General features: G+C 50.7%; 1 protein-coding gene, 1 long non-coding RNA gene and 4 other non-coding genes across 6 annotated transcripts; 1 reads left to right on the top strand and 5 right to left on the bottom strand.

The window, feature by feature from the left end:
* Window positions 1-742: 742 nt before the first annotated feature.
* On the bottom strand, window positions 743-816 carry LOC150062226 (small nucleolar RNA SNORD99). Its single transcript, XR_016536109.1, has one exon. It is a non-coding gene; the product is annotated as a small nucleolar RNA SNORD99 (small nucleolar RNA).
* A 317-nt stretch (window positions 817-1,133) lies between these two features.
* On the bottom strand, window positions 1,134-3,321 carry LOC150062222 (uncharacterized). The gene is made up of 3 exons (XR_016535870.1): window positions 3,028-3,321; window positions 1,748-1,873; window positions 1,134-1,483 (listed from the first exon to the last, which is right to left on the bottom strand). It is a non-coding gene; the product is annotated as an uncharacterized LOC150062222 (long non-coding RNA).
* LOC150062225 (small nucleolar RNA SNORA61) lies at window positions 1,239-1,373 on the bottom strand. Its single transcript, XR_016536059.1, has one exon. It is a non-coding gene; the product is annotated as a small nucleolar RNA SNORA61 (small nucleolar RNA).
* LOC150062224 (small nucleolar RNA SNORA44) lies at window positions 1,585-1,715 on the bottom strand. Its single transcript, XR_016536055.1, has one exon. It is a non-coding gene; the product is annotated as a small nucleolar RNA SNORA44 (small nucleolar RNA).
* On the bottom strand, window positions 2,383-2,518 carry LOC150062223 (small nucleolar RNA SNORA16B/SNORA16A family). Its single transcript, XR_016536041.1, has one exon. It is a non-coding gene; the product is annotated as a small nucleolar RNA SNORA16B/SNORA16A family (small nucleolar RNA).
* A 2,857-nt stretch (window positions 3,322-6,178) lies between the features above and the next one.
* On the top strand, window positions 6,179-7,625 carry Rab42 (RAB42, member RAS oncogene family). Its single transcript, XM_090333828.1, has 2 exons — window positions 6,179-6,737; window positions 7,150-7,625. Exons 1-2 carry the CDS (start codon window positions 6,466-6,468, stop codon window positions 7,571-7,573), a joined length of 696 nt encoding a protein of 231 aa, XP_090189954.1. The 5' UTR covers window positions 6,179-6,465; the 3' UTR covers window positions 7,574-7,625.
* Window positions 7,626-13,066: the final 5,441 nt, after the last annotated feature.

Here is a 13,066-nt window from a genome sequence, read left to right as displayed (position 1 = left end):
GCTGCACAACTGCAGGTGCTTAGTTTCCCTAACAGCCACCTTTATATAGTCACGTCTGGATGGAGCGGTAATCAGCAGTGCGTGTAGTACCAGGAACCTGGCTAAGATCCGAGAGTCAAAGGCCATCAGAGCATGTCAATCCTGTGGGTAGGGACCTCTTCACCCTTTGGGCAATCAGATTGGGTTGAATTAAAGCCCTCCCCTGGGCCGTAACCACTGGATGGATTCAGTCAGCCAGATTAGCCCACATGACTCGAACTATTTGGCAGATATCTTCGGCTAGTAATGGAGATATTTATTAGATGTGGTGCTGTGGCAAAGCAGTGCCCATATCCAGAGCGAAGGGAAAAAGAAAAGCCAGGAATTGGGGATGGGAATGTGGCTTAGTATAGTAGAGTGCTTCCCTAGTATACCCAAATCCCTGGCCTCCTTAGTACTAAAGTGGCATCAAGGACAGTGCCCAGCCCTGCCTGAGTTCAAGCCCCAGGACTGGCAAGCACAAAAAGGGATTTGACAAACTTTTACAGAGATAAGACAGGCAGAAACTTTTATTAATCATTAATTAGAGAAGTAGGTATATATGCCAGATAAGGCATAAGTACACTAAGGATTGCTTGCAGATTCTTCGTTGAAGTGTAGTCAGTTCTCTTGCCAGTCTCTTCTGAGTAGCTTCTCTCCTGAAAAGGAAGTATGAACCAGTGATTTCTGCCTTGATATTCCCTGAGGAATGCACATTCCTAAATGCTGGTCTCAGTCCCATATCCGCATTTCTCATCCATAGATGTCCACTCAGATTAGGTTTCATCCTGAACCAGCAATACCTGAGCTACTTGTTTCTGCCCCTAAGCCTCTGGTACAGATGGGGAGTTCACATCTTGTATGTCATGAACTCAAGCACTGCACAGCACTAAGCTTGGTCCACAGCAAGGATCAGCAGTGGGCACTCATGGCTTGAGTGTGCAATGTAACAGACCAAAAAGTAAAGCCGCAGGCACCTATCAATATTGTAAAAAATGATGACCCTTTAAAAACTTATTTGCTACGCTGCTTAAGGAAAGGGCTTTAAAGTCATGAACTTACCCAGTTCTGTAGATAATCAGATGACTTTTCCTACTCAGACCTAAAAAAAAAAAAAAAGTCATTTAAATTGTGTTAATCCAGTAATTGCTACACTGCCTAGAATTTCACATGATTCTTAGATCAGCCCATTACTTCATGTGAGAGGCCAGTTTTTTTATTGCTGTTAGAAACAAGCCCACCATGCATGCTGTGCCATACTGCAATGCACTGTTCTGAGCAAGCTCCCCTATTATTTTCCCTCCATTACGACCACCAAGACCAGCATTCAGATCCGATGGGAAAGGGAAGAGGGTTCAGCTGTTAAAAGCAGTGAAACATTACCTTAGCCTGAACATGTCTCCAAACGCCACCTAGTTCCCTTGGAGTTTTCAGTGCCAGACATGAAGTTAACTCAGGGGAAAACCTGTAGAACAAAGGTCAAGTGAGAAAAAAGTAGAGACCGACCCGGTGACCCACCTATATATAAGGAAGCTGCAAGATCACACCTGAACTCAGATTTGAGTATATTATAGGAAAGGCGAGTGGCAACTACAGGTATTGTATGGACCTGAGCTGTCAAAGTCTCTCCAAGTTGTTCTCGCATGCAGTTGGAGATCCCATGGCCACAATCAGCCACAGCCCTTGGAAACATGCTGTGTGGACTGTTCCTGCACGTAGTCCCCAGTACCGGATAGTGCTGCAGTTATCTCCTCGCTGCATTGTTCCCCCGCAGTCCTCACTCTCCAGCCTCCAAGCCACTTTCACCAAGCACAGCTGAGTAAGCACACCATCATCCCGTTGTTTCCTTCACCTGCTTCTCAGAAACAAAGATGAAAATCATCTTTGGTCCTGGAGACACAGCATTTCCTATGCCCCACTGGATGATCCTAGAACCCACTCCTAACCTCCAGTCGCTCCTCACACAGGTCCTTGGGGCTATCAATGACTTTCCAAAATCCCTATTCTGATGACATGCTCACTACCCCTATTTTTGTGTGCGAGGCGCCCACCTAGGTTGAACTGAGGACCTTTTTCTTTCGGTCAAACAAGATTTGAACATTTTTCCCTTTTTTGCCAGTCCTGGGCTTAAGCTCAGGGCCTGAGGACTGCCCCTGGATTTTTTCTCAAGGCTAGAACTCTACCACTTGAGCCTTAGCACCATTTCTGGCCTTTTCTAAGTATGTGGTGCCTGCCAAGGAATCGAACCCGGGTCTTCGTGCATGTTAGGCAAGCATCCTACCACTAGGCCAAACTCCAGGCCCCAGATTCGAACATTTTTGCCAGCCTGTGGATCCTACCCATGAGAAATGGTAGCCATAATGCAATTGTCTTTTCCTGAAAATGTTGCAGATCTGTTACAACAAACAGAACGGCGACCGTCAAGGAAAAAACTTACTCTGGGCACCTTTTTGACCGCAGCAGCTACGAGGAAGCAGTTGCAGCTTCGATGAGGGCCCCTGGACCTCAAACACGAAACAGCTGACCAGCTTGCCCATAAATCACTACAGTATACTGACAGCTTACGTGACTTTTCACGGAACTGTTGCGTGCATATAGTTACTAGTGCTTGAGCTCAGGGTGGTCTTGTGCTTGTGGTTAGCTTCTTTGCTATTTGAGGCTCCACTTCTGGCTTTTGCTGATTAATTGGAGATTAGAAACCTCTCAGATTGACCTACCCGAGCTGGGCTTGATGCTCAGATTACAGTCATGAGCAACCATAGCTTTACCAGCGTTAGCGACCGACCATGCCCACTATATGCGAGGGCTTGAGGTCTGCAACCAAGTCTTCCCGAAATCAGGCCTTGTCTCCAATCCAACCCCTCCTGGAAACCAGACCCATTATTACTTGTCCAAGGCCATCCAAGCAAACCAAGAATGGAGCGACTCCATTGTCCAAGCTGCCTCACCCCGAGCCCTTCAGTGTCAGGAGGCTTACAGACCACTATCCCTTTGGTGCATGTCACTCACCGGTCAAACCCCAGCTAGCCCTGGGCGCAGGCCGAAGCGGAGGGCGCGGACCTCGAGACTCCGGCTTCTTTCTCTGCGCATGCGGCCGCCTTTACGACCTCCGCCACCCGGGCAGGAAGGCTGGGAAGCTGCAGAACCCATCCCGCAGCCTTGGAGGAAAAGCACAGTGTGGACAGGTGGAAACGAGGTGAGAGAGGTGCGGCCGGGAGAGGTGGGGTGAGAAATGGGAGACCGAATACACAAAAGACAGGAAAGCTTGGCGGCAGAGCAAAAGGACAGAACGGGCGCTGCCACGGGTTTTTATACGTCCGCGCGGCGCCACCTGGGAAACGTAGTCCGCCAGGATCTCCGGGGCCCCTGGGAAATGTAGTCCACCGTGCGTGTGCTGCAATTGCGCCTCCGGGCGGCGGGGACCCTAAATCGCCTTCCGGGGTGAGGAACAGCTTCTGCCCCTGGGCCCCAGAGTGCAGGACTCAGACCCCAGGCCGACTCGTTTCTTCCCTCAGGGTTCGGTCCCTAGGGCAACGTTCCATTCACCTTAAGAGCTGGGAGCGGACTGTGCTCCGAGCAGCGATTGGGAGGGTTTCGGGAAGCTTCTCCGAGAAGGCGCGGGGGAATGGAGTCGCAAGCGAGACGGGGTGGGCAGTTAGGGCCGACGTTTTCGGTGTAAGGTACGATTCAAAAAGCGCGCCTTCCTCACAAGATGGCGCGAGCCGGCCTGAGCTCTCTGATTGGATGGACTGCCTGTGCTCGTCCCGCCCACGAACAGACCAATCAGAGAGCTCTAAACTTCGGCGAGGGCAGGCGAGGCCCGCGTCCGTGCGGGGACTCCGGAGGCAGCGTGAGCTGGGGTGTTCAGCGTTGATTTCCAATCCGGAATCCTGCCTGGATCACTTGCCCAGACCCAGGCCCAGGTCCGGGGAACGCAGGAGCCTTCCCACTCTGATCGGGAGTGGACAAGTCCACGTACCCTCAACCCCATCCTCCACGGAGCCTCTTTGGGCTTGCAAGGATTTCGTCTGATTCGACTGGTCCAGGAATTCTGGAAGGCTCAAGAAAAGAACCTAAAGTTTGGCAAAGATGGCATGGCAAAACCACTGTGTCCTCAAAGCCGCCAAGGAGGGTGTATGTGTGTAATGCTGAGCGACATAGCTTGTCTGCCTGTTAACTCAGCTGCAGTAATTAGGAAAATCTCAGCTGGGCACTGGTGGCACTCGCCTGTAACCCTAGCTACTCAGAAAAGCCAGCTTGGGCAGGAAAGCCCAGGGGACATCTCCAGTTAACCATGAGAAAACCAGAAGTGAAGCTATGGCTGTAAATGGTAGAGCACACGAAAAAAAAAAAAAAAAAGACCTAAAAAAAGTCTGGAGGAACACCGGGCGCGGTGACTCACGTCTGTAACCCTAGCTCCTCAGGAGGCTGAGATCTGAGGATCAAGGTTCAAAGCCAGCCGGCACAAAAGGAGCTGAGACGTTTATCTCCAGTTAACCTCTAGAAAACGGGAAGTGGATTTGGCTCAAGGGTAGGGCGGTAGCCTTGAGCTGAAGAGCTCTGGGACAGTGCCCAGGCAGAGTTCAATTCCCATGACCCACAAAAAAATAAAAATCTGGAGGCCTGGGAGTTTGGCCTAGTGGTAGAGTGCCTGCCTAGCACGCACAAAGACCTGGATTTGATTCCTCAGTACCACATACATAGGAAAAGCTGGAAATGGTGTTGTGGCTCAATTGGTAGAGCTCTAGCTTTGAGAAAGCCCCAGGACAGGGCTCAGTCCCTGGGCTCAAGCCTAGGACTGGCAAAAAAAGAAAGGAAAGAGAAAGAAAGAAAGAAAGAAAGAAAGAAAGAAAGAAAGAAAGAAAGAAAGAAAGAAAGAAAAGAGCCTGGAAACAATTAAACATAACATTAATTAACCAATTTAAAGAATAGACTAGGATTCAGGAGGGTTGGCTCCAGGGCTTGTTCTCAAGCAGCCATCTTTTTGTCAGGATATTTTGTTTCTTTTTTCTTCTTTTTTTTCTTTTTGCCAGTCCTGGTCTTGAGCTCAGGGCCTGAGCGCTGTCCTTGGGCTTTCCTCATTCTACCCTGAGCCACCGCATCACTTCTGGCTTTTTCTGTGTATGTGGTGCCAAGGAATCCAACCCCAGTCTTCATGCATGCTAGGCAGACACTCTACCACTAGGCCAAACTCCTCTTCTTCTTTCTTTTTCTCTCTCTTTTTTTTTTTGGTCTTGAGGCTTGAACTCTGCACCTGGGCGTTGTCCCTGAGTGCATTAGCTCAAGACACTCTACCACCTGAGCCTCAGTGCCACTTCCCTTTTCTAGCAGTTAATTGGAGATAAGTCTCCCAGCTGGCTTGAACCATGATCCTCCAATCTCAGTCTCCGGAGTAACTAGGATTACAGGTGTGAGCTTACCAGTATCTAGCCCTTTGAGCTTTTTTTTTTTTTTTTTTTTTTTTGCCGGTCCTGGGCTTGAGCTCAGGGCCTGAGCACTGTCCTTGGACTTTCTCAAGGCTAGAGCTCTACCACTTGAGCCTCAGCACCACTTCCAGCTTTTTTTTGGTATGTATGTGGTACCAAGGAATCGAACCCGGGTCTTCAAGCATGCTAGGCAAGCACTTTAACCACTAGGCCAAACTCCCGGCCCCAGCCCTTTGAGCTTTAACTGTGGGCTTGGGCCCTGTCTCTGAGCTCATCTGCTCTAGGCTAGGGCTAATACACTTACCACTTGAGCCACAGAGCCACTTACAGTTTTTTCTGTTATTAATTGGAGATAAGTCTCCTGCACTTTGCTGTAGGGTCTGGTTTCAAATCTTGATCCTCAGATCTCAGCCTCCAGAGTAGTTAGGATTATAGGAATGAGCCACCTAAACCTGGCAGGGCTTTGCAGTTTTGAGCCCAACTCCACTTCCTGGTTAACTGGAGCTGAGGAGTGACAGCCTTTTCCTCCTAGGTTGGCTTGGAATTGGGATTCTCAGATCTCAGCGTCAGTGACACTGGCCCTTCTGAGGAGTCAGGGAAGTAAGAAGCAAGGACAATGAGCCTCTCAGCGCTCACAGGCGCACTGCTGCCCCCACACCAAGCACGCGGAGCTCCTCTCTCTGGCTGGTAAACAGCAGTGGTCTGGCCCGGCCGGCCACCCTGCCCCCCTCCCTCCGGGCTGCAGGTGTCGGGGGGTGTCTGGGTGTCTGCCCTGCCTCCCGGACTAGAAAGCCTGGGGCCTCAACCAGGAGGGCCACGGGGGCACCTGCGAGGGGAGGGGGCATCTGGAAACCACCCAGATCCTAGAACGGCGTCCAGTCCTCCGAGGAGCCGAGGGGAGCCGGAGGGGAGTGGGGCGGGAGAGGAAATCTCCCAATGAAAGAGGAGCCGGGGGGCTGGCTGCGGCTCCGGCCCCTCCCTCCCGGCCTTCGAGGCCCGGGCTCCGCGGTCTCGGGACGGCATGGACGCCCGCGGCGTGGAGGGCAGGGCGGGGCGGGGTCCGGAGGCCGTGCAGGAGGCCGGGGGCTGCCGCTACCAGTTCCGGATCGCGCTGCTGGGGGACGCGGCGGTGGGCAAGACGTCGCTGCTGCGGCGATACGTGGGGACGGCGGCGCCCCGGGCCGCGGCGGAGCCCACGGTGGGCGTCGAGTTCTACAGCCGGGTGCTGCAGCTGCCCGCGGGGCCGCGCGTCAAGCTGCAGCTCTGGGACACCGCGGGCCACGAGCGCTTCAGGTGCGGCCTGGGGGCGGCGGGGGGCCCCGGATGGGGGGGACGGGGTCGCAGCCCGCCCGCCCTCCTGAAGGGCCAGCGGCCCTGGCCCAGGTGGAGGTGGAGGGCTCCCGGGAAATCCGCCCCCGGGACGGTCCTGACCCTCCCTCCAGGACTGGGGGAACGGCTCAGGGTTTGCATCACTCATGCTCCCTAACCAGGGATCACTCAGTCTCCCGAGAGAGTCACTGGCAAACTAGAATGCATGTGAGGCATCTGGTGCGTGCCAGGCGCAAGTCCTTCCCCAGGGGGAATCTATTTTGTGGGGAGCTTCTGGAGTCTTGTGCTTTACCAAGCAGCCCACACTTGAGCTGCGCCCCAGCCCTCTGCAGGTGTCGTGAAGGCATAACCCTGTCCCACTTTACCTTCCTTCCAGGTGTATCACTAGGTCCTTTTACCGCAACCTGGTGGGTGTCCTGCTGGTCTTTGATGTGACAAACAGAGAATCCTTTGAACACATCCAATATTGGCACCAGGAAGTCCTGTCCATTCAGGGCCCGGACAAAGCCATCTTCCTCCTGGTTGGCCACAAGAGTGACCTGCAGAGTTCCCGCTGTGTCTCCACCCAGGAGGCCGAGAACCTGGCTGCTTTGCTGGGTATGACCTTCCTGGAGACCTCTGCCACAAGCAACCACAATGTGGAGCTGGCCTTTGATGTCCTCACTGTCGCCATCCAGCAGGCCCTGCAGCAGGGACATATCAGGCTGGAAGAGGACTGGGGGGGTGTTCAGCTCATCCGCAAGTCTCCAGTCCTCAGGGCTCCCAGCAGGAAGCAGCACCCTGGCCCTTGCCAGTGTTGACTCTGGGACAGAGGGAGTAGCTGAGGTGCCAACCTTACATTCCTAATGCAGCTGGAGTCCCTGGCTGGCAAAGGGCAGAGGGCTAAAAGCAACATTATTCTGTAGGGTCTTGCTTCCTGGGTTTTGGGGTGTCAGCTCAACTTTTTCCTGGGAAGAAATCTAAGAGATTCAATATTGTCACTCCCTATCCTTGAGTCTCAGTTTTCTCATTCATCAACAGCGCTCATAAAGATCTGGGTTCTGAGTGTGGTAGCCCCAGCTTATGATTGTAGCTACTTGGGGTGGAGATCAAGACGATGGTTCAAGGCCAGCCCTGGCATAAAAAGTGCTTGAAGGGGCCTGGAATTTGGCCTAGTGGTAGAGTGCTTGCCTAGCATGCATGAAGACCTAGGTTCGATTCCTCAGTACCACATACATAGAAAAAAGCAAAAAAGTGCTTGAGACTTCATCTCAACAAATGTCATCCTAGTAAATAAGGGAGGCAAATTAGGATTGCAGTCCAGGCCAGCCCTGGTTTAAAAAAAAAAAAAAGTGAGACCCTATCTGAAAAATAACAACAGCAAAATCCCAAAGAGCTTAGGGTTTGAGGGCATGGCTCAAGAGTGCCTTTCTGGCAAGCTGGAGGTCTTAAGTTCAAACCCAGTATTGTCCCAAATAGAAAGATCCCAGCAACAAGGGAAGTTGTAGCCAAGACTGAGATAATGAACAGATTGTAGTCACCCAGTCTGTCACAGGGAGAGCAGAATAGTAAATCTGGCATCTCTGTTTCCTTTCTTAATTGCCATGTGGCAATTTCTGATAGTGTTGCTGGACTTAGATGCTAAACTACTCAGTGCGGTGCTGCCACTTCACTGGCAAGGAGGAGTGGGGGTGGGGGACTCAGGCACAAGCCTGGGTTGGAAAGTCCCAGCTGGGATGAGTCTGGGCAGGGGCGCAGGTGTAGCTTCACCTCAGGCTTCCCAGTGTCCACCTCCAGCTCAGGGACCTGATCTGGATCTAGGAATCCGAGACGGATCTGAATGGACGGCACGTGTATTGAAGCCAGGCTAGACAGGAAGGTCCGTGAAACCTTGTCTCCAATTAACTACTAAGATGACCGAAGTGGAGCTGTGACCAAGTGATAGAGTGCTAGCTTTGAGCAAAAAAAGTTAAAGACAGCGTCCAGACCCCGAGTTCAACCCCCAGTACCACCACCACTACCAAAAGAAAAAAGAAAAAAAATGGTCAGAGCTGTTACTGTTGCCTTGAACTGAGGGACACTAGCTTTTCTTATTATTCAAACCCTGATCCTCAGATCTCAGCCTCCTGAGTAGCTAGGTTTATAGACATGAGCCACTGGCACTAGTCCACTTTTTTTTTTTTTCTTTTTTCCAGTCCTGGAGCTTGAATTCAGGATATGAACTTTGTCCTTGGGCTTTCTTAAGGCTAGCACTTTACCACTTGAGCCACAGCACTATTTCTGGCTTTTTCTACATATATAGTACTGAGGAATTGAACCTGGGTCTTCATGCATGCTAGGCAAGCACTCTACTACTAGGCCAAACTCCCTGTGCCACGTTTGCTATTTTTAAAAATTTACTTCTTGGGGCCGGGAGTTTGGCCTAGAGGTTAAAGTGCTTGCCTAGCATGCATGAAGACCTGGGTTCGATTCCTCGGTACCACATACATAGAAAAAAGCCGGAAGTGGTGCTGAGGCTCAAGTGGTACAGCTCTAGCCTTGAGAAAGTCCAAGGACAGTGCTCAGGCCCTGAGCTCAAGCCCATGACTGGCAAAAAAAAAAAAAAAAAAAAAGAATCCTGCAGACTTTTCTTCCTGGGCTGGCTTCAAATTGTGATCCTCTGGTTACCTACGGCCTCAGTAGCTAGGATTGAAGTCGTGCCACAGTGCATGGCTGCCAATATTTTCTTGTTTGTATTGGGGATTGGGGCTAAAACTCGGAGCCACACACTTACTGAGCTACACCTTGGCTCTTGGCCAATCTTGTTTTACCCTCCTTTTCACTTTACATTCATTCTTGAGCTTCTGACCCTGGCATAGGCAGGTACTTAGCCTGTTGTTGGCAGTGTGGGAGAGCCTTCCCAGGGATCCTGGCCAAAACATGTCCTTCTGGCTGTGCTACGAGTCCTCATGTTAGGAGAGTCCAGCCTTGAATTGCACAACCCTTACTTTTGCAGACCAGGGCTTGGGCTGGGATACAGGCCAGCAGAGAAGAAAAAGGAGACAGCTTAGCTACAGGACCTGTAACCCCACAGTCTTTCAAGCTGCAAGGTGAGGAACACGCAGGCAAGATACAGGACCAGGCTCTGAATTTGAGGGAAGCCCCCGCCCTCTCTCTCTCCTCCTCTTCCTCCTTCTTTTCTAGTCCTGGAGCTTGAACTCAAGGCCTGGGCACCGTCCTTGAGCTTTCTCAAGGCTAGTGTTCTATAACTTAAGCCACAGCACCACTTGCAGCCTTTTCTATGTATATGGTATTGAGGAATCGAACCCAGGGCTTTCATGCATGCTAGGCAAGCACTCTACCATTATACCACACTCCTGGCCAAGAAGCCCCATTTCTGCTAGGTAGTTTCAAATTGCCTTTCTTGAGGTCTGCCGGTGAAGGGATTCAGGCAGCTTTGCTAAACCTGGGAAGCCTAGACCTGATCTCTGGCTCCACTTCTGCTGAGGATCTGAATCTGCCCCAGAGCCATAAGGTCAGTGCCTCACTTTTGGCCTTGCTTCTCTTCCCAGCTGGCCTGTGTCCTGCTGGCCTGAGGGCCCCAGATGTTGTCTGGTAATAGTTTCACATCCTCCTCCTCCTTCTCCTCGGAGCATGTGAGCAAATTTCCTTGCTGAAATACTACTCAGAGGGCATTGTGGTGGAGACCATCCCCAGATGTAAGGGGGGGGGGGGGGGGGGAACTCTCCTGCCTTTGCTGGAAGTGGAGCCTGGGGTTCATCTGAAGCTCCAGTTCTGGGGCACAGCTGGTGGTAAGATTCTGGCAGGCTTCTGCTCCCTGCCTTCCATACCAGCTCCATGAAGTCCAGGGAGACAAGTCCATTCCCTAGAGGAGGAAGAGCACAACAAAGGACCAGGAACCAGAGCTCCTGTATGTGTCCTGGCCTGACCCTATGTTCCCACCTGTAAATAAGGGTCCATTAGCCTGATGCAGTGGCTCACACTCTTAATCCTAGCTGTTCAGGAGGTGGAGATCAGGGGGAAGGTTGGATACAAGGCTGAGCAAAAAGTGAAACCCTATCTCAATAAGTTGAGTGTGGTGATGAACACCTGACGTCCCATCTGTGTGGAAGTGCGGGAGAGTCATGGGCCGAGGCCCATCTTGAGCAAAAACACAAGACCTTATCTGAACAATAAGTAAAAATTGGCTGGGGATAGAGCTTAAGTGGTAGAGGACTTGCTGAATAAGTGTGAGAGCCTGAGTTCAAAACTCAGTACTACCAAAAAAGCAAAGGGAGGACATGTTGGATAACCTTTAAGTGTTTTGCCTTTTTTAACTTCAGGTAATTCTAAGACTTTACTTCTCTGATTACTTCCTCCCAGCTTGACTCTGTAGGCCAGAGAACCCTCTCTAGGCTGGCTTCCTGACCCCAGATAGCTGTCCATCCTCCGTCATCATCCTGTGCTTGCAACCAGCCCTGCACTGCCTTTTCCTTAGTTCTTCCTCAGGAAAACTCCTCAAGCCTTCCTCCTCCACCTTCAGTCCAAATATGTAATAACTTCCTGCCTGCTTCCAATTGCTTTACACTTTACACCAGGCCCAGGGCCTGGCTTTACCAAGCAGGACAGGTTCTGCCCCGAGTTGTTTGGCTTCCTGGTGCCTGGGAAGTAGTTTCCAAACCTCTTGTTTACATATCAGTCTCCCGCATTATGATCCTGTCTTTTTGGTTCCCAAATTTTAAGAACTCAAACAAAATATTCCACATAAATGAGCTTTAGAGTTGTAAAGCTTTTATTTATTTATGTATTTATTTTGAAGTACTGAGGACTGAACCTAGGGAAATCTTAATACTCATACCTGAAAGAAATATATTATGTAACTTACTTCTCTGTTAGAAAATACTCACAACGAATCACATGCATTATGCTTTTTGTGTATGTATGTGTGTCAGTCCTGGAGCTTGAACTCAGGGCCTGGACACTGTCCCTGAGCTCCTTTTTTGCTCAAGACTAGTGCTCTACCACTTGAGCCATAGCTCCACTTTTGTCTTTTTTGGTAGTTTAATGGAGGCAAGAGTCACAAACTTTCCTGCCCGGGCTGGCTTTGAGCCACAATCCTCAGATTTCAGCTTCCTGAGTAGCTAGGATTATAGGTGTGAGCCACTGGCACCTGGCTATATACATTATTCTTCATATATATTTTAATTTCTTTTTTCTGGCAGTAGTGGAGTTTGAACTCAGGACTTTGTAATTGCTAGGCAGGCACTATCACACCCGTGCATCTCTTTCCTCATGTTGCAGAGAGCCATTTCAAATACCTTCTGGAAAAAGGCGCTCACACATCACAGGGATCTTGCTGCTCCTTCAGATGGTTTCAGCCCTTCCACCAAAACCCTCAGCTTCTCCATCCACTCCCTTCGTCTTGGCGATGCTGTTCTTCTGGAAACTGGAGGCATCCACAGTTCTGGTTGTGCAGGGTGGCCACTGTCAAAGTTGAATTTCCCGATGGCCCCTTAACCACAAGCATCTTCATGAGCACCACGATGACAGGAAAGGCAGAAAAGGTCATAGTCCTTTTGCTGATAGACTCTTCTCAGAGCCCAGCAATTAAATGTTGTGGCCCAGAGACTCAGAGCCAGGCTGTGGGCCTCCTCTCTAAGCCCTCCCATTTCCTGCAACACGTACAGACTGAGCATGGGTGTTTTACCAAGGGCCCCCTAGCATCCACAAGGAAGCCAGGATGAAGCCATATTACAAAGCCTGAGGGTCTGTCCACTTTTAGACTCCCTTTCTGTTCATCTCTAACCACTTTCTCCTAATCTTGCACCCCGGGCTTTAGCTACATTCATATACTGTTTCTGTTGGTACTTTTTAGTGCTGGGATTAAACTTTGAAGTTTTGTTCATGCTAAGAACAGGTTCTACCACTGGCACAGGCTATGCCTCTAGCTTTTGACACACTGACATCTTCAGGCCTCTGGGTCTTAGCTTAAAATATTCCTGTAAGTTCTGAGCAATGAGCACTCTTTGCTGGGGTCTACAAGGCACTGAATGACTTGGCTCAATTGACTTCCTACATTGTTTCAGTGTTTGTATAATTCTCTCTCCTTGGAGGCCTCAAGACTCCGCTCAAATGGCATTCATCCCCACCTGCCTAGTTTCTCCTAGCTCTGAGACCCTGTCCTTTGCAGTTCTTATCTCTTCTCCAATGGCAGGATTCCTCCCTGGGTCTCTTTTTATTCATCACTGTAATATCCTGCCCAGCGCAGGTCTGGGTACGACCAATAAAGACCTGCTAAATGAATGAAGCCCCTTGATGTACAACTGGGATAACAC

The sequence above is a fragment of the Megascapheus bottae genome, chromosome 6 (genome assembly GCF_031878675.1).
Source record: "Megascapheus bottae isolate mThoBot1 chromosome 6, mThoBot2.hap1, whole genome shotgun sequence".
Taxonomy (NCBI): domain Eukaryota; kingdom Metazoa; phylum Chordata; class Mammalia; order Rodentia; family Geomyidae; genus Megascapheus; species Megascapheus bottae.
This window is presented reverse-complemented; position numbering and strand designations above follow the sequence as displayed.